Below are 20,986 nucleotides of genomic sequence, written 5' to 3'. Positions count from 1 at the left end.
TCCAAATGACAGCATAAATGATGGCATAAATTATTAAAGGCTATAACACTTCAGTGATAGAAACAGCAATAAATAAACACTTGGTGTGTGCACCAAGGCTTTGTTATCCTGCCCTTGGTGTCAGCCCATGGAGGCACCACAATCCAGCACATCAGTCAGCCACTGCCATGGTGTCCAGCTCTGCAGGAGCTTCCAGTGAGCTCTCCCAGCTGCACCAGGGAAGGGCAGAGGTTTTATTGCTGCACTGGCTGGAGGCTGTGTGGTGTGTGTGGCAGCTCCTGTGCTCACACTCCTCTCTGGGTGCTGCTCCTTGCCTGGTGGGGCAGCTGCTGCCTGTGCCTGCACCCAGGGCAAGCTGGAAACCATTTCTGTCAATGCTGGTGCAGTGATGATGACATATTACAAACCACCCTCAGTAATTTCTCTGTAGGTAACTGATGAAATAAAGACAAGAAAGCCCAAGCACAGAGTCAGAGCAGGACTGGGATGTTGATGGGCAGATTTTGGTCAAACCTGCCTCTCACAGGGCACACATAAGAGAAGTGTCCCTGTCGTGGTGCTGGGGCTGCAGCCTGGGGCTCCTGGGCGGGGACAGATGCAGCAGGGGGTGCCCTGGCCCCACTGGGGCTGTCCCATGGTGTAATTCCAGCCTGGGCCCTTCCTGTGCTGCAGGAACAGGGTGCTGCTGCTCCTGGGGACACTGTGCTCCCTGATACCAGTTTCAGATGTATTATATTCTTAGTAAATGCTACTATGAAATTTATAATATCCATGCAAATATTATCTCTGTACTTAAATTCTTTAGGTTAATTGAATAGAGCTATCATTATCCAGATCTTGTTTATGTATTGCTGCCTGCAAAATAGAGCCCATTTTCCAGACTGAAATGATGAATATGGGCACCAAAGACATTTTGTAATGTAATTGCAATATCCATGACATAATATTATTTTAATAACCATAAAGAACAATTGTTTTTGAAAAAATAAATGTTACAGTGCTTTGCACAAAACCTTTGAAGGAAAAACTATGCCACAATGATAAAGTATTTATTTTATTTTGTTAGGTGTGGTGTGCCATGGGAAAGAGCTGCTATTGGTTTGGAGTTTTAGGCTCAAACCTGAGCACTGTTGAGGTCCTTTTGCTGCCACTGATGGCTCTTGCAATTTGAAGCTTTACTCTGAATTTTTCCTTGTATTATTAGACCTTCAGAAGTCTAGAACAAGGTCATGCTGGGGTGTGCTGCAGCCCAGCATTCCAGGGGTGCTGTGCAGCCCTGCTGCCATTGCTGTGGTCTGTGTAGCAGCCAGGTTTTGGCCCAAAGTGCACTGCCCTTGTGGCCCAGGGAGGCTCCAGATCAGAGCATCTCCTGCCTCTCATTGAGTGGCCACAGACCCATGTGAGGCCATCCCCCAGCCCATCCCAGCTGGCCAGGCTCTCCCAGCTCACTGGGTGCAGCTGTGCCACTTTGCCACAGCCCTAATTGCCCTGTTTCACCTGACACACATTTATTAGAAAAACTTAACACCCCTGGTAGGGCAGCAGGGCAGTGACTGCTCACTCAGGGCAGAGCTGGCATCAGCCTGGCCCTGGCCTTTGGCTGGGCACACAGAGCCCTCCTTGCAGACACATTTTGGCAGCTCTGGGGGAAGGCAGCACAACTCACCCCCATGGCTGGTGCAGGGCTGTGTGTGGCTGTCAGGCAGCAGGGAGTGGGTCAAGAGAGCTCTCTAGAAAAATGCAATCTGCTTATGTTGGCCTCGATGTTAAGCATGAAATGAAAGCTGAAGGACAGAACAATATTTTTTCCATGCCTCCCTGTGTTTATTGTGTGAGCACTTCACACATAAATAGGCTCATTCAGAGGGGCCTCCCTGTGCCCTGTGGGAAGTGAGGTCCCACATGGAGCCCAGTGTGCTCAGCACAGCACACAGCACACTGTTATCCTGCTTACACCCAGGACAACCTGGCACCTTCGTCCTTGTAGGGTGGTTTAGGGTTGAATGATTGTTGTTTATTGCTCTGATTTACTCATTGCTTATTCCTGAGCTTACCTGCAGTTGCTGAAACCTTGGCTGAAGACCCAGGGTAGGCTCAGCACACGTCCCCCCCTGCACTCATGTACAATGAGCTCCAGTGGCAGCTCCACAGGGATTGGGTTCATAGTTGGGACCCACTGCCAGGCACCAGGTGCTGTTCTGGGAAAGGTACCAGTGACTGCCAGTACATTTTTCCTGTTTCCCTTGCAGCCAGAGGCAGGGCCACAGGGACACTCCAGGCATCTCCTGTTTTGTAGGGTGTGTTTTGGCCAGCAGATACCAAACCACCCAGGTCCATGCCCACCTGCTCTGCAGCAGTGCTACTGCCCAAGACCTCCACTGAGGGAATTTTTATTTTTCAGAGGCTGATCTTCTCATCCCCAGCTGTCCAAGAGAAGCCTGGTGCTGCTCCAGCCCAGCCCCAGAGGCCCTGGGTGCTAACAGCAGTGTCACCCTCAGTGGTCCCTGGAGGGAGCCCAGGGACCTGTTCCTGATGGGGACCATGTGGGTGCTGTGGGCAGGGGTAGCCCCACAGAGGTGCTGGGGTATGGTTTGGGTACACCCCAGTTCATAGTTTGGGGTGACTTGGAAAAACTACACTGTGGGTGAAGCAAACTTAATAAATTAGAGCTGGGATTAGCTGCAATGTTGGGTGAAAGGATTGTTTTTTCCTTAAAGAAACATTGCTGAAAAGCTGGGAATTGCAGGAAAATACATCTGTGAAGAGAATACTTAAGGAATTTATTTGCCTACACTTCTGCCCACTGCAGTGGCAGGACAGAGCCTCTCCCACCCTGGGTGCAGCCCTGAGGCTTCTCCCCTGCTCCTCACAGGGTGCTCCTTGCATCTTGCAGGATCAACCAGTTTCCATCATCAAGAAAATTAAAAATTGGTTGGCTTGCAGGTTACCAAACCAGGAATACCCAGCAGCATCCTCAGTTCAGTGTGGGGGCCCCTGAACTGCCAGGCTGGAAAGGCTTTGAGAAACCTGGTGTAGAGAAAGGGTTCCTGCCCATGGTGGGGCTGCTGGAACTGGGTGATCCTTCCAACCCAAAGCTTTCCAAAGTTCTGTGGTAAACATCTGAGGAGCATCCCAGGCTGGACAAAGGGAGCACAGGAGGGAAGGGCTCTTTCTCCTCTGAAGAAAAGAGAAGAAAGCTCTTTAATTTTTTTCTTTACAGTTTTATTTACAAAATGTATTAAAACTCTTTGTACAACACCTCATCAAAATGAGGCTCAGTAATTGATGTCCACACATGCAGTTTATGCTTTTACAGCCATTAGTTTGCTTGGCAATTTTTCTGCTCACTCAAGTGCAGCTTCAACGACCAAAAATAGGAACTTAAATTACCAAAAAAACAAAAAAGAGGAGAAAAAAAAGAAAAAGGAGAGAACCCCCCCAAAGCCCCTGAAGCAAAACAAATTAAAAAAAATATACCAAAACAAATCATCATGAGACTACTGCCAAACTTCTGATAGCTTGAAGTTGGTAGCCAGAATTGGTAAGCACTCAACACATTTTAGATTTACATGCAAGTTTAAAAAATATCGAACCATTTACCAAACTCCCTTCACTGGTGTGAAGCCTCCACTCTTAAAAATTGATCTGATAAACATACATATTTTATACAGCTTTTAAGAAAAATGTTTGTTTTAAATACAACTCATAACTGCACAGCTTTAGCTCACCCTTGCTGGGGACGTGATCGTGTTCAGAAGTTGAAAAAAAATCAGAGTTTCATGAAAAGAAAATGAAAACAAAACAATTTTTTGTCAATATCTCGTTAAAAACTTGAACAATAAATTATTCTCCTATGAGCTTTTAAAATGATTTTATATTACATTTTGTCGGAAATACATATTTTTAACAAGACTTTTCTTTTTATTATTTTTTTTGTTTTTTGTTTGTTTTTAAATCCTATTAAAAGTTCAAATCTATCATCAGCAAACTAAATGCCTAAGGGTCAGACTGGTTTAAATGAGTTTCTTTTTCACTGTATGTTATTGACGAAATAAAACTCTATCATAAACTACGGAAAATACATATTGTCGATTAGAGGTAATTAGTAAGCAGATATTCCATTGAACATTTCCCATGTGATTGACAATATGTTTAAAGTTTTGTGGATTTTTTTTTTCTTTTTCTTTTTTTTTTTTTTTAATTTTTATTTTTATTTTAGAGATGAAGTTAAGTAGTTTCCAGGCAGAGGTTCAAGGCTGAAATGCTGCTGTCTAAGATGTTGGATGTGAGTAACAGTGAGCTCCTCCTGGAGCGCGGCGTCCTCCTCACAGAGAGGCAGGGACAGAGCATCCTCTCACCAGGCATGAAACAAGAGCTGGCAGGAGCTGATAGAGTATAACAGTACTAGCAGGAGTCATGTTAGATCGCTTACTATTACTCTGGAACTGCAGCTAAACTGGAGTTTCTGTCCTCTTTCCTTGCTTCTGTTTTACAAGGACCGATACTGAGGAGCGTTAGCTGAGCACGGTGCTGGGTGGGAGAACTGGGGAGAAGCAGAAGCAGGCCTGGGAAAAACTAACCTGCCTTTCTCTTGCTTCATTGCTTGATATTAAACAGTGAATTAAAATGCAAATGCACAGCAAGAAAAGATATATATGGTCTGAATTTAAACAGCAAGTAGCTTTTCCTTTTTGTCTTTTAATTTTAAAAGCCACCCAATGTCATTTTAATAAAGCACCTGTAGGTATGCCTGATGATAGAACAAAAAAAAAGGAATGCAATATTTTCTTCCTGCACTTTAGCTACCTTGTCAAGAAATTAATTTACTGATCTGGAAGCAAGACATGCAGTCCCACAAATTACTTTCTTTTGGATTTACAGATTCACAGTCATTGACCTTAATTGGTTTGAATGCACGGATTCTTTCCCTCCTTTTGCTGCTATACAGAATTGCTCAAATTAGCCGGAGAGGTTAAAGTGGCTCAGAAAAAAAATAAAATGACACCACTGTAAGTAAATACTGAAACATCTTGACATCAGCTCATACAAGCAGTGGCAGGCCAGTCCGCGTTTGCACGCAGCAGATTTCTGAGGCTTTGTGTCAGGAGCAGTTTCATAATTTGATACGATTGGGGTGGCTGATGAAACCAGCTGCAGCTGCTTTCAGGACACAAGTTCAGTTACTGTGCAGTGGTATCAAAGAATGGCTTTTGTTGCACTGATCTTTTTTTACAAGAATTTTTTTTTCACATACCAATATCTTTTTACCAGTCCTTTTCTTTTCCCCTTTCATTTGTTTCTTTTTTTCTTTTATTTTTCTTTTCTTTTCCTCTCTTCTTTTACTTCTTTGAAGCAAAGCAAGAATATTTCAGTGATGGTTTGCATTGTTGTGAGTCTCAGAGTCTTCCATAAGGCACTGAAGGAAAAAATACCAGTTTTTCCTATTAAAAGTACATTGCACCATCATCAATGCGTGTCATGCCTGACACCTCGGAGAGAGTACAACTGGCTCAGATGGTCCAAATCCATGAAGTAGCCACATTCTCTGCTGCTTTTTGTCTTGCATGCTGTCAGGGTGAAGATCTAAAATAAAACCAGAGAGATTTCATCACTGCCTGGCAGCGAGGGGCAGGGGAGCTCAGCCCATGGAGAGGCACAGATTGTGGGCAAGGGGCTAACCAGGCCTTTTCAGAATAATTTGTCAGAAATTCAGCTCTACTTTTCCTGCTTTAGAAATCATGAATTCTAGTGTAGAAGGTTTCTTTGTATTGCAAGTTTTTTTTGAAATTTCCTAAAAGCACTTACCTGATCTGATTATAGCTTACAAAACAAAGAGGAAGAGATTGGTGACAAGAGAGATGAGAATTCTGATTATAGTGATTTTTAAAGCAATTAACAAAATACTTTCATTTGAACTCGCATGATGCTGGAGAGAGGAGTTACTCACTTCAGCACAAAGCCAGCTACCTCTGTGTATAAAACAGAATTGTACCTTTCTGATCCTACTTCTGATCAGGGAAGAAATTTAAATGACTCAAAAACTGCCACAAGATGGTGTTTCAAAAGCCTCTTGCAGCAGCCCCTGGTGCACACAACAGAACAGCACAGACAGCTAAAACAAAGGGCAGCAAAAGAACAGGCAGAGGGTTCCTCCCGGCCCGCAGCCGTACCCCTAGATTTTCACACTCTCTGTGCCGTACACGTTGTAGCCTTCCCTGTAGGTAGCATAATTCTGGGTGTTGGTGGCAGGAGCAGGTTTGAAGTTCTGCGTGTTCTTGGTGAGCTTCATTCTCTTGGACTCGGCCCGAGACTTGTAGCAGAACTCGATCAGTGCCACCATCATGGCCAGCCCCAGGCCTCCCACAAGGATATAGAACACGCCCGCAACATTGCTCAGGCTCAGAGCGCTCGTCTTGTCCTAAGAGAAACCAGCCACGCTGTTAGCTCTGCTGAGAGCAGCAGACACACAGACAGACAGACAGACAACAGGCTATTTGCATTAGGCCTAGCTGGAATAGCTACACTCATGGTGCTCAGTGTCTGGCCCACGGACCAGGGCTGTCCCCCCATCCCCGCAGCCTGGGGCTGCACAGCAGTGACTGCTCTGCCCTCCACCCTGTGCTGGGTGAAACCCTGGCTCACTCCAAGGCAATGAGGGTTTTTTGGCCACTGACTTCCCCAGGCCTTTGGTGTCCCAGAGCAAGGTTGCCTATGGCTGAGCAGGTGGCAAAGGCACTGGGGGAAAGTTGTGCTGGTGGCTGCATAAAACAGCAGGATTTACAGAAGGCCATGACAAAACTAGAAAAAGAAAAAGCCAAACCACTACACACTTGGGTTTGGTCAATGTAGGTAAAACTCTTGAGATGCTGCTGAACTTAACTACCTTTTTTCAACAGTTAGGAAAAAAAAAAAACACCTTAGATAGATGGTCAGTTACTTAGAGGTCAAGTAGCAGAGCCCTGAGCTAAACTAGCACCTTCTGGAGAGTGAGTTATTGAATGGAACCAGACAATGTAACACAAAAATCATTGGTCAGGGTTTATCTTCCTTCAATACATGTCAGATGGGGGAGAAGCTTGCATTTTTTAAAACAAGGTTATGGAATGGCATTAAATAGAGCTGCAACCCTTCTGCTGCTGCATGGGTGGGTGGCTGTGGGCAGGAACAGCTCCTGGCTGGCACAGCTGGCTGGGCTGCCACACCACACTGGCCCAGGTGGACGGGCAGGTGCCAAAGAAACTTGTCTGTGCCCAGAGAAGGCACTGCTGACAGAGCTCAGTTAACGATTCTCTCTAGGGAGAGCTGAATTTGCATATAGTCAGAGTGAAATATGATTTACCTTGTGTCTGTGTGTTTCACAGACAGTTTGGATACATGTGATTGCAGCAAACAAGCTGCCATTTACACTAAAGATCTTAATCATTTATACCTCTTTTTGATCACACTTCCCTTTGGCAGCTGCTGTGTATTTAGATATCCCATGATCCCAAATTTATCTGACACAACAGCTACTGGGCTGTGCCCTAAGCAACTTCCAGTCCTACTGAAATCAATGAAATTTTATTATTGGCTTCACCAGAACTTGAAATTGTCCTCCAACACTGAAAGGGTGCTCTGAAATTATAGTTTTCTGTTTGAATGATTACAGAGAGCACTTCCAAAGGCACCAAAGGAGTTAGGCACTCAACTGCGACCGATTTCAGCTGGAGCTGGATTCCTCCTCCTCTTGGTGCCTTTGAAAATGTCCTTCACTTCAACAAGCCCAGCACTTTTACAGAGTTTTTCTCCCCAATGGGTCTATAAGCATAAAAAATAAAAGTCCTTCTTTTAACTGAATGGTGTAAATAAATATTCCCTACAATTTAAATGTGCAGCTACTGGGCCAATGCATCTCAGGGGTGGGACCTGCCCTGGGGTCTACAGTGGTCCTGCATGAGGCTGGACAGCCCCACAGCACAGCTGGTGGATGACAGGACAGTACAGCAGCAAAATGGTTCAAAGCAGTATAAAAAAGAATATACAATATTTAGGTAATGATTCACCATTAGTATTTCTAGATTTTTTTAAATCCAATCAATTTTAAAATGAATTGGCAAATAGGGGAGGAAAGGTTTTTTCCTTATCAGCTGTCTGTCCTAAAAATTTGTGCCCTTAGCAAGCATGTGACCATTTCCCAAACTGACATGTAGAGAACTTAAGTAATAATTTTGAAACAAAAATGGGCTTTTTCAATAAAAATAAGAAAAGATGCTGGCCTGAATAATAGACAGTGACTGTGCTGAAACTTGCACATTTAAATAAAGACACCAGCTTGGGAGGCTTTAGGGGCTTCTCTTAGCATGTTTCTAGCAAAATACTCACACAGAAATATACTTACAACTACAGTCTGCTACTGCACATAAGAAAAATGCTGTCATGTTCTGAGACTTACTTATTTTTTTCTACTCTTTTCTTTCAACCTTCAAAATGTAAATAGCAATTTTTGAAAGTCATTCTTGGTATAAACAAACAGTGGGTCAAAATGTGATTGCTAATCAGTACAAAAAGACCTTCAGCGACTGACCTTACTTCCGGAGTCCTTGGCTCCACATTCACCCTTATCGTACCACCATTTGTTTTTCAGCTTGTCTAAGATGCCTTGTTCACTGAGTTTCAATACTGCAAGGTTTACAGGAGTTCTTCACGTGGGAAATAACATAAATAACATTATATTATGTTATTTTATGTTATTCAATCTTTAAACTACTTTAAAACTATACAAAGCGATAAAGCAGGGTTCCTGGCCACAAAGTATTTACACTGCAGGCAACTGGATCATCCCCTTAAGTTAAGGCTAGAGCATCTCTACATTACCAGGTCCTGCCCATATCGCTTTGAGTAATCGGCACTCACTGTTAAATGAAGGCAGTAGAAACAAAGCAAGGCCAATCTCCCACTTTGGTGTGCCACAGGCACTTGCAGTAGCTTTACACATCTGGGTGGGTTTGATCCAGCAGGACCCCCCTATTGCACTGACAGACAGACAGACAGAAGCCCCCACACCGGCCACTGTGGCTGCCCATGGTGGAACAACGCTTGTAGCCCCTGATCCCCAGCAGCCCCCGTGCCCGGCGGGTCTCTGTGCACATCTGCAAAGCAAAAACCCCCAGGCTGGATCCCTGGAGGGGGATTTCGTGGCTGCCACAGGATTTTGCAGCCATCACAGGATTTTGCAGCCATCACAGGATTTTGTGGCCATCACAGGATTTTGTGGCCATCATAGCCCTTTCCCCCGCGCTGCCTCCTCCAGCTCCCGCGGCCGGCGCTGCAGGGGCTGCGCTCGGAGGCACCACACTCGGCTGCGCTCCCTGGAATGCTGCATCTCCAACTCCCCCAGTCCAGGGAACTGCAGCAGAAAATAAGCAAATGCAGACCTCTATGAAGCAAACTGATGAATATGGAAATGCCCAGGGTGGGAAATGTTGGCAGGATAAATGGAGTTGCTGACTCGTGCTGCCAAGAGCCCACAGCCCAGGGGGGCTGAGCTCATCTGCCCTTCCATGTGGGAAAGCAGCACCTGAGGAGCTCTCAGTTAGGTTTTGTCATTTCCACTTCCTCCTTGTGTGAAGTCTTGGTTTTTTTCCTGCCTATTTCCATCAGACAGGCTCCCTGTGTAAGGGACATCAGCTCCTGCTCCTGGTTGAACAGCTCTGATCCCTGCTCCACGGCCGTACAGGGCTGGGCTCTTATTCCCAGCAATGCTGTGCCACTTTGCACGGGATGGCACCAGGCAGACGTGTGCACAGCCTGCTTTGGGTCCGTTCAGGCCTGCTGTCAGCAGAGGAGACACAGGAGATGCCCACGCCTCCCCCAGTGCCAGCCTCATGTCCGGGTCTTGCTGCTCTCTGCCTTTCTCCCACCCCTGCCCTAAGTGTCTGATTCTCTGCAGAGCAGAAGAGACTCAGGAGAAAGAGCAGCAAGACCTATACAAAACACCTTAAATATAAGCTAAATTGCACACTGGCATTTAGGGAAACATCCCCAGACTGGGAGGGCTCACAACTCTGAGCAACAGGAATGGCTGAGCCCTGCCATGCCTGGGGCAGGGCAAGATGCTGGAAGAAGTAGCAGGTAAAGAAAAGCCCTGTTCCCTCATCTGCCATGAAGCTGCTTTTGGGATGGCTGTGAGACTGTTGGTGGCTGATGCTGGGAAGAGTTGCTCTCAGAGATGCTCCGTGCTCTTTGGCAGGAGGGTGGCAGCCAAGCCCAGGAACCTTGTGGGCTATCATGAGAAAAATGATTGTATTCAGGAGCTCCTGAGCTGAATGCTCCATGGCTGCTCCAACATGACCCTGTGTAGTGTCACCAGGCCAGCAGGGAGGCAAGAGCAGGGGAAAGCCAGCAAGGTGGGGACAACTCCTGGTCCCAGTGGCAGCACTGCCAGCACCGCCTGCGGAGCTGCCTGGCTGTCCAGGCAGAGGCAGCACCGCTCACTCCTGGCCTGCACAGGGCTCAGTTTGACACCAGCCAAGACTTTATTTTTATAAAATGGCTATTTTTAAGCAGCAGCTGTAATCTAATTAAGTATCAATCAGATCTGGCTGTACACACTCAGCTGGACACAGCCAACGGGTGGCAGTGACAAGCCACATGAGACAGACCGTGCCTGCTGGCCCGGCACTGGCAGCAGGCTGAGCTCCTCCACCAGGAGCCAGAGGCATCCTAAAAAGCCAGCTGTGCTGCAGCTCGCCCGCATCCTCCTGCAGGTGGGCTGTAAAACATGAACGGGATCAAAGCACGCCCCGGGACCTGCCACCAGCCCGGGGGCAGGGAACACTCCTGCCCCTCTCGGTCACACCGATGGGCAGCAGCCAGGTCCTGGCCAAGCCACCACCACGGACCCTCCGGGGCAGCTGGGCTGTGCCGAGACCCCCGGTGACCCCCGGACAAACACACTACGAACAGCTGTGCATGCCTGCAATGCCAGCCAGTGAAAACTCAGCGCCTTTACCTTCCCCTTACAAGTCCCAGCAGAGAGCAGGGTGAATTATTGCTCAGAGAACAGTACTCTCATTTTAAATTTCATTTTAAAACTATCCAATTTGGAGAGATTTTATGCAATACATCTCTCAGCTTTGAAAAGCATTGTGCAGCTGAGAATACACAAACAATAGGAAGAAGGTTATAAACACCTTTCCTCCTACCTGCATATTTTATTGTGCAAATTTTCCCCTCCCCCCAGTCCTATTCCAAGGCACTATTTTTAATTTGCATGCCTTTGTAAACCCCATACGGAGTACTGAGAATTTGCATAACATCCAATACATTATAGATTAGCTTTCACAACATTATACAGTATTGGGAAATGAGGAGGCTTAATATGCTAATTAGGGTGCTTTATTTTTTTTAAGCCAAGATTGCAGCTAATTGTGCACACGCAACTGCCAAAAAAAAAAAAAAAAAAGAAAAAGTAGTAAACTAAAATTATCTTAACTAAACAGATGGGAATTTGCCTAAACTGGGGTTTTCATTACCATTTGTCACAGTCCTGTTTGCCAGGTGAGGTACCACATTCCCTCAGCCTGGGTAGGAGATAGGTGATTTGGTTTCATCAAAGTCCTAAGGAACAATTTTGCCTGCTTCCAGGAAATAAATCCCAAAACCTCCCAATGCATGAGCTGTTTCTTTTGCAGCAGGATTTGAGAAAGCTTATAGTGGGAGAAGGCCTGATGCCTCTGCAACCCCTGGTCCAGCACTTCAGGAATGCAGTATGAGCAGGTGTAGGATGGACTCCTCAAATCCCAAATTCCCAAGCTAAGTAGATATATTGGAAAGTGAGCCTTGTTGCTGATACATTTTCCCATTGCTCATCTCTGAGTAGCTGTCTAGCCTGGTTCAATTAAACAGTCAGAGTCAGTCATGGCTTTGGCTGAGATTCTGATGGAAGTGCAGAGAGCCATGTCTGGATCTTGGCATTTTTCACTGAGTGCTCAGCAGTGCCCATGGAACACAAATCCTCTGTGTCACCCTCAGCTCACACTGAGCTGGTCCTTGGGCAGTGCCAGCACCCTGCCTGGGCCAGCCAGCCCAAGGCCACCAAGCTGCAAAGTGTTCTGATGGTTGTTAGAGGGGGAACTGCAAGGTTCTTCCAGGAGTGGTGCCTGCTGGGTCCAGGAAGGGGATTTGTCACTGCTTTTCCTGGGACTGCTTGACTGAGGGGGGATATTTAGAATTGCCTCAGAGGCAGAGGAATGGAGACACTAAATGGCTTGTCTGGGTCCCATGGGAAGGCTGTGTCACCAGCCACCTGCTTCTCTCACTGTCCACTTCAGAGGATGATTTCCTCATTTTCTGGGGCTCTGTCTCAAAGGACTTCAATTTCCTTGTAGTTTTCTTGAGATACTTTTGTGCTTTCCAGTTGTTGTTTTTTTTTTTTTTTTATTTTTTTTTATTATGTTTCTGTTGTTGAGCTGTATGGGATATTCTATGAAGTCCTCAGCCCTTTCCTAGGTGGTTTTCCACTGTTTTTCCATGCTTTAATTTCTGATGGGATTCTTTTTCATCTCCCCTGTGTGGTTTCCAGACCTCTCTCTGTTAGCTTGGTTGCTTTGATAAAAGTAAAATGTTCAGAGGTTTGAGAGCTTGTGTTCTCTTGTTGTGCTCTCTATGCCAAGAAAATGAGATGAGGCCATCTGGATTGGGATGTCAGCATTTTGGATTCCACAGGATGGTATTCTTGTCCAGAAACTTGCAGTCTTTTTCTTCCTTCCCACAACTGAAGGATTTTGTTGTTTCCTTGCTTTTGTTTTTTCATCCAGTATGATCTGAGTCATACAGGCTTAAACCTGTGAGGTTGGTTCTCTTGGGCAGCTTTACCAAACCCTGCTAAGATTTTTTTTCTACAAATGATTGGAAGACTTCAGTTTAGAGAAACAATACCAGGAGCCTCATAAGGGATAGTACTGCCCTTAGAGGGGAATTAAGCCATCTGCAATGATTGTTTCTTTTAAGAGCAGCATGACTGTAAGATCAATGCCCACCTGTTTTATAGGCTTTACAGAGACTGCCACAAACACGATTTTATACCTTGACAGAAGTGGGGTTTATTGGTGTTTCAGCTGTTTTGTTTCTCTGCCACCCTGTTAGGAGACTCCGTTCAGGTGCTGGCAGCATAACCTTCCCCTCTTCAGCCATCAGCTACAGCTACAAAACAAGCTGTGCCAGCCCTTTTCCAGATTTAATATGACACCATCCCAAAGGGGACCTCCTTTTCCTTTTGCTGTGGGGCCCTGGGGCCTCCTCCCTGCTGCACTTCAGCCCATCTGGGTGCAGGACACCAGAACCAGAAGCTCTTTGCAGCCTTTGCTGCTGCTGGTCCCAGAGGACAGCATGATACTGATGGAATGAACTGATTTTTGAAAAACAAACTCATTAAAATCTCACCCCTGAGCTGCATCCCCAAAGTTTCAGGTTCAATTTAAAAACTTGGGCCATCTCTTCCTCAAATTCAGGAGGTGCTACAACACTTTGTCATGCAGGTTGATCCTGTACAAAACATGGCATTGTTTCCAGGCTGAGTATGTTCACCATGCAGATGCTCTTTCTCAGAAGAAGGAGCTGCTATGTGTTTTTTGCAAAGCATTTATTACATTTATATTTCATTATTACCCATCTTCTAGTAATGCAATTAATATAAAAAAGAGAGAGCACAATGACTCAGAGGCCATCCACTCTCTCCTCTTCTCTTGGAGACAGCCTTACCTGTCTGAGGGATTTCTTGGCTTGCCTCCTCTTACCAAAGCCCCAGTTTCAGGTTAGTTGCAGTAAATGTTATCTCCACTGAAAAAACTGGTGGTGTTATAATACTTCTTTCCATTCATTCTGGTCAGAACAAGCTTGAAGTAGAAGACAAGTAATTTAATCATCGACGAAGTAGATCTTTATTAGTCCTGAAAGTGGGAAGGTAGAACTTCTGACCCTCTCAAACTATAAATCATAACAGGTTTTTAGTGGTGTGATTAATGGCTTTTTAGGTTAATTGTCATGGTTTCACCTGCACCTGTTTAAAGAAGATAACCCCAAACCAGATGTTCCACCTACTGCCATCACTAACTTCTACCAGCTTAAGACACATGCCCAGCAGGCTGCAGTCCCACAGATGACTGCAAAGGCTGGCCAGTCTGCTCCTTTTGGCAGGTGGGTTCCAGTTATTGGCCATCATGATTGTGTGCTAGTGCTGTAAACAGGACCCCTTCCTGAAGGAACTTGGACTGCAGTGAAGAATCTGAGCAGTTTCTTGGAAAAGCGCTGTTAATTTATGAAAAGAACATTGTGATCTTGCCAGGAAAGGGCCATTTTCCAGGAAAGATGCCAGTGCCTTTGCAGCCAGTGTTTGGGTTGGTCCTCAAAGTTGCAGCAGGTGATACAAGGAGTCAATGCCCACTAGAGGTGAGAAATGTGAACAGAAGTCACTTTAGGACTTGAACAACTTACCCAATAATCTGCAGACTTTTTTCAGCTCTGTCTAACTGGTGTTTGAGTGGCATGAAGTCTCAGCAACACTGTAGTTATGTTTATTACTTGCAATCTAAAAAAGATTTAAGTGATGATTGGAACAGCTTTGGATAATTCACATCCCATTCCATGCTCTAATGGATGTAATATAAATGTTATACCCAAACCCAATCACTGCCAAGGAGAGTGAATGAACTCGGCAGACGGCACGCTGCTCCTTTCAAACCAGACAAACCATTGCTCAGAATTCATTTACAAGTTTTAGATGCAATCTTTCAGGAAAGCAAGCTGCAAAGTAAAGGTGCAACAAGCAAGGCTCTTCAAAGCACCAGTTAAAGGGCTTCCTCGGGGTGGCACAGGATGGGGAGCGCAGTGCATGGACTGTCCTGGCACCTCTCACTACCTGGGTTTTACAGCTGCAAGTGTTCCTTCACTCACCATCAGCTGGTTCCTGATTTTCTGTAGAGTAACAGGTGTACAGTGTGGCATTTTCACAACAGTGTTGCTTGCAGCATCTTGAGAATCCAAACATAGCTTTTTTGGGGGTAGAGCATAAAGAAATCACCCATGAAGGAAGGCCAGAATAACATTCAGCATTGAGAGCTCCTCTCTGGTCTTGAACACATCCTCTTTTCTTGTGTGCCTGGGGCTGTAGCTCAGGATAGCAGAGCACAAGGTGCAGCAGACCTGATCAGCACTTCAGCCAGGGAGGGATGCCTGGCTGGCTCAGGAGATGTCAAACACTGGGCAAGAACTCCAACCACTGCAGCTTCACTGCTCAGGAGTGGCCCCTGCACAGGAGAGCTCCACAGGCTTCTGCAGGGCTACTTGGCCAGGACATCCATGTCCCCAGCAGCACTGTGGAGGGACGTGGGCCATCTCACCCAGCAATACAGAGTTCATTTAGAGGTGAAGCAAAGCAATTTAAGGCCAGTGGCAGTGGGGATCCTTCTCACAAAAGCAGATGGATGCTGGCTCCAAACAGCAAATATGGTCACCAGAACTGTCCTTGGCTAACAGACCTCCCTCTGTATTTAACACTGCAGCTACCACAATGCACAATCCTGTGTGTTGCCAACATGTCCTCATTCATTTTTCCCAGCAGTACAACAGCAGACAACCAATTCCTCTGGTTAGAGAAGTGTCATGGAAATGCAGGCACACATCCCTTGGGATGCAGCACTTACAGCAAAGCTGTTTGTGATTCCCTGTACTTGGTACTGGTCCTTTGGGTGCACAGGAGAAAGTGAAATCACAGTGCCAAAGACAACCCCGGGCTCTGGCTGTGTCACACTGCATGGCACAGAACAGCTGTAAATCTGCTCTAGTATCTGGCTAGGCCAGATTTATTGCTGATTTGTGGCATCAGAGCAACATAAAGCCACAGGAGGCTTCTGGCAAATCTGTCCCTCCTAAGAGTCCAAATTTGTCCTTCCTAATGAAAGGTGACATCCTCCCTCTGCATCAGAGTTCTGACCTGGCCAAGCCCCATGGTCAGACCAAGGGCTCAGCCTCTGCAAAGGGCTCATTGCCCTCCTGTCCAAATCTCAGTGATGTGAAGGACGTGAGAGCCCATGGTGGTACCACATCTTGATTAGTACATTATAAAGTGGTTTTTTACTTGTTTATCATTAAATAATAATAAACTTGTTTTATAATTAAATAATCTCTGTTGGTTTTGCCTAATCCTTTTAGTTTAGGAATCTGACATATTTGGAGCACTCTCCCTTTTACAGCAAGAAATGTCTTCCTTTGTTCCTTATGACCAGAGCCGCTCCTTATGAACATCCCTGGGATTGCTGACATCAGCTCAACCCAACCAAAACCATTATAACATCAGACAGTTCAGATGTTAAACACTTGGGTTTCTAAAATCCACCTCACAGTGTCAGAGAAAGGCAAGAAGAATAAGGTACAAACAAGTAAGCATTTTCTAAATCCAAAACCCTTCCTAAAATCCTCTTGGACAAAACTACTGAAAACACTGAATTAATTGTTCCTGCTGGTGTCACTGGCTAATCCCCCCTAACTTCAGTGAAAGCACAGAGGGCAGCTTGCTGTGACATGTGGGACACGCCACATTTACCATGCTCTGAGAGGCAAATACCTGAAGACCACAGAGATTACAGAATAACAAAACATTCTGAGCTGGAAGGGACCCACAAGGACCAGTGAGTCCAGCTCTGAAATGAAAGGTCTATACAGGGATTGAACCCACAATCTTGGTCTTATCAGCACCCTGCTTTGACCAACTGAGCTACCCTCAGTGTGACCCTGAACAATGGCACCACTGCCTGGCAGTGCTTCCAGCCAAGCAGAGAAATCCTTCACTCCTACACATCACACAGAACCACCAGTCTTCCCTGCCCTGCTGGCAGGAGGAGAGGAGGTGATGCTGAATGCAGCCTCCAGTGCTGTTGACCGGAGCTGAGTGGGCCAGAAGGCAAGTGGCCACTGCTGCATCCCTGAGCCAGCCTGCACAGGCACAGGGCTGTGCAGGGACTGACAAAGGCAGAAATCAAGTCCAGGCCCTCTGCTTAATTTGACAGGATACCATAAAAAATATCACTAACAACCATCTTGGTATCATTAAAATATAAAGATAGAAACAATCTAGGAAGATACACCAAGTCCAGCACTACTCTCTAGAGGGCATAGCTCGAGGTTAAAGACCCATCTAAATCAAATAAGGCACTTTATTCCCCCAAGCTGTATAAATCCCAGCCTGATCTGTAACTATTGAATGGACTTTTTGTCAGATCTTGTTACTGAAATAACTTCTGAATAGATACAAAACCTGCGGGTGAGTGCATCGTCCAAGGGCTCTGCCCTTGCTCAGATCAGATCATCCAGCTGCCTGTTGCAATTTACCAATTTAGCAATGTCTCTGTGCCATGGCTTCATGTTTTGTGACACACCCACACTGAGGGATGGGGAAGACTTTGCTTGGGCTCGTTATCCAAACCCAGTATGTTTGTTTAAACACTACAGTTGCCTGGTACCTCAAGGAGGAGTGAAGAGCCCTGAAAATACAGGCAAAAACCCACATGGTCAATCCCTGTTCCTTCTTGTCAATCACTACTACCTACCTTCTGTCTCAAAAAGTGATTTTTGGTATTCCACACTAAACATTCAATATTCAATGAAAAAATGCAAAAAGCACTGGGCATTTCTTTTTTAAATAATGAGCTCTTGGTTGCTCTTTGCTATCATTTCAGACCCACACCACTTTTCCCCTGCCCCGTGTTACCAGCAGCTGCACATTTCCAAGAGTCAACATTTGAGGGATTGAAATGCTTTATGGGTGGGCAGAGGAAGGGATAAAAGGGAAAGCCATCTAGCTGGGAAAGACAAAGAGCTTGCACAATTAGAAAATTTAAAACTCAGCACCTCAAGCCCTATATATCCCCCAGCCACCTAAGAAATATGCTGCATGTTGATGACTGGGGTAGTGCTTGGAGGCAGAGCAATAAATCCCCTGGCAGAGGATGCCAGCAGCAGTTCCCTTTGCTCAAGGCCCCGGGGTCCTGAGTGATGGTGAGGAGCATCCTGGGGCTGCAGCTCCCTCGCTGCCAGCAGATGGATTTAACTCCTGCTGAGCACTCAGTAGCTGCAATAGTTGTCCATAACAGAACTTTGATATAGTCTCCATTACTGGGAGGAGTAACCTGCCATTACAGGTTGGAGCATCCAGTTTATCCTTGTGGAATGTGAAGCATTTTTCCTTTGGTCACCAGGTATACATTTTAAATTAGGCTGTTTGAGTGCATGATGTCATTGTATCATCTACAGACACTGTGCACACCTCTACAGAGCCACATGTGTTACCAGCTGAGGCTGCAGGTTCTTCTGCTCTCCGCAGAGTCTGCAGCCTGTGTTTGACAGCAGCAGTGTCTCTATGAAAGAATATTTACACGTTTCACAAATGTAGCTCAAACAAATTAAACTCTGTACTAACAGGATCATAATTTAAGAGAAGTGCCAAGTGCTAATGCAATAATACAGGCTGATTGGATTAGGAAATACAAGCCATAGCAAGTCACTGCAGCTCGTTCACAGCAGTGCCCGATACCTGAGGTACAGATGTGGTGAGAGAATGGAAGAAGAGCAAAGGAGGGCAGGTGCCCAACATCGCGCTCAAACCTACAACATCTGAGAGAGCAGCATGGACCTTTCCTGCCACTGCTTGGGTCTTTTCTAACCTGGATGGTATGAGCAAGAGACTCAACTTACCTTGCATGCTGGCTATCCCCTCACCTTCTCTTTCTCTTGTCTCTAGGCACATCCATTTCCCCCCATCTTTATTTTCCTCTTGAAACGGCTTCTTCTGTGACTCCTGCTCTTGGCTTCTCAGCAGGCTGCAGGTGGGTGCTGCTTAGTCCAAAGGCTAGTCCACAAGACATTCGAGGAACAGCTACGTTGTGTACAAAAGCTAGAGGCATTCAGCCCATGGTTACAGTGCCAGCAGCACAGAGAAGTCCACAGAGCAGCACCAGTGCCTGTGTCCACGTGAGCAGAATGCTGAAACGTTAGAGTCACTTTGAAGAAGAAGAAAGGCATTTACTTTTCCCTTTGTATTTTAAATGACAGCAGCTAGTATTAAAGAGAAACAACCAAGCCCAGACCCCCAGGGAGACATACAAAGGAAGGGCCCTGCTCCTGCTGTTGGGAGCTCCACTTCCAGCTGTTGGGTTTCCTTTTTTCCTTTTCCAGTACCACAAAGCCTTCTGCCTTGACTTTTCCCATACTGATACTTACAGTGCAGGAGAAATGACTCATGTAAACAATCTATGGAAATTAACTGTTAAGCACCACAGATATTATCAAAAGGAGTGCATAATTAACAAGTCTTTAAGATTTCTTGTGGCCATAAAGGCAGGACATGGCGTCCAGGCAGGAGCCCCAGGTCTGCCCCAATTAATGCTGCACAAACAGGTCTCCTTGCACACTCAGGTCTTGAGCTGGCTTTGGCAAGGCAGCAAAGACAGTCTCCATGATGCTAAAGGTTATACTGGCAAAACTAAACAGTTCCAATTCTTGGACACCAGTGGTTCTGACTCCACCAACTCCTTTCCAGCATAGGCAACCTACTCTTCCCAAATTATTGTGCTGCTTCTCCCAGTTCCATCTCCAGGGAAATACCCTCAACAATCTGCACAACAGCACCGCTGTTTCTGCAAACCAGAGCAGGCTCTCTGCCCTCCTTAGCAGTGCTCTGAGATGCTCCAATGAACTCCTAGAGCATTAAGACTTCATCACTGCCACAAAACATACACAGTATTATTTCTTAATATGCTATAAAGTAATAGCTGTCAATTAAACCAATATTCTGGTGTCTTCCTTTTAAAGCATTATTTTGCTTTGTCACTAATTTGCACAATACAGTAATTTCATATTACTTTCCCAGCTCTGAGCATGAATTAGCTCTGTGTTACTGTCACTGGCTCTGATCAGCCATTTTATCTTTTTCCAGCTCATAACACAGGCCTATAGTATGGATGACAAGGAAATTCATGCTGATGAACATAATTTCAAACAAATGGCTCAAATAAATCGTGCTGCATCTTTTTAAGATAGCCATTTCCCCAAATGTTCTCTTTTATGCACGACGTGTTTGGCAATGGTGCTCTTTAGGCATCAGGTATCATCTAAAATAAAGCATAACAGATTTCTTCTAAAAATATGCTACTTAAAAAAATTATGCTGCAAATGCTAACGGCTGTGCTGAAAATGTATCAAACCAAAACAGCACACAGACACGGGGGAACAGATCCCATCTGCTAATGGCCACACTCACAGCTCCGAAGATCTTGGGAATGGGATATTGTAGGAGCACAGCTCTGAGGGCAGAACTCAACTAGCACACTGGAAAAGTAATTCTATGATTAAAAAGAAACAATTGGAAAATGAAATAATTTACATTGTACGTCATTTCTCTGATGTAGTCCAAAAGAGGTATCAGCCTAAGAAAGAATATATTAAAGAAATTAAGTCAAATAATTAGCAGGGAATCTTGGCAGGTAAAGTTGATGAGAAGCTGCATTCAAACATTCTCCTTCCACGTTGATTGTCATTAAATGTTACCATGAAGGTATAAGAATACAAGAAATTTATCAACAGCAGAACTATGGAAATTTATCTTAGCAGGAAATTGTTCCTATGCAACTGAATAATTAGTTTCACTTAAGTCACTCAGGCTGTGACCGCCATCTGCATCCCCTTTTGTCTGATTCTTGTTAAATCCCTATTCAGCCATAACTCAGCTCCAAGATTATAGGACTGTATAATAAACAAAATAATTAGTTTCCAAACTTGTAATACACTGCAACATATTTCCTGGAATATGTTTTTTTTACAACTGCTATTTTGTATTCTCTCATGATTGAGAACTCAGCTTGCATGTATAAGAGCATTTGAAGAGAGAATAATTTTGCCATGAAACTAAATTCAAGCTCATTTAGGAGAGCTAAGTGAATGAGTCTTGATGCATGTA

The 20,986-nt window shown here is 45.3% G+C and overlaps 1 protein-coding gene across 5 annotated transcripts in view; it reads right to left on the bottom strand.

Moving 5' to 3' along the window:
- Positions 1–3,200: 3,200 nt before the first annotated feature.
- GRIA3 (glutamate ionotropic receptor AMPA type subunit 3) overlaps positions 3,201–20,986 on the bottom strand; it is a 145,340-nt gene continuing 127,554 nt past the window's right edge. For 2 of the 5 annotated variants that reach the window (XM_071442408.1, XM_071442409.1), the window contains one exon: positions 6,168–6,418. In XM_071442408.1, the coding sequence (XP_071298509.1) occupies positions 6,173–6,418 (246 nt within the window). In that variant the 3' untranslated portion in view covers positions 6,168–6,172. Of the gene's footprint in view, positions 5,584–6,167; positions 6,419–8,563; positions 8,679–20,986 lie in introns of those variants that run through there. The other 3 variants (XM_071442407.1, XM_071442406.1, XR_011681565.1) reach the window with 3 other exon arrangements.

The sequence above is a fragment of the Agelaius tricolor genome, unplaced genomic scaffold (assembly GCF_023055355.1).
Source record: "Agelaius tricolor isolate 1412-34295 unplaced genomic scaffold, bAgeTri1.0.p SCAF_17, whole genome shotgun sequence".
Lineage (NCBI taxonomy): Eukaryota > Metazoa > Chordata > Aves > Passeriformes > Icteridae > Agelaius > Agelaius tricolor.
Note: the sequence above shows the minus strand (reverse complement) of the source record. Positions and strands in the feature narration are given on the sequence as shown.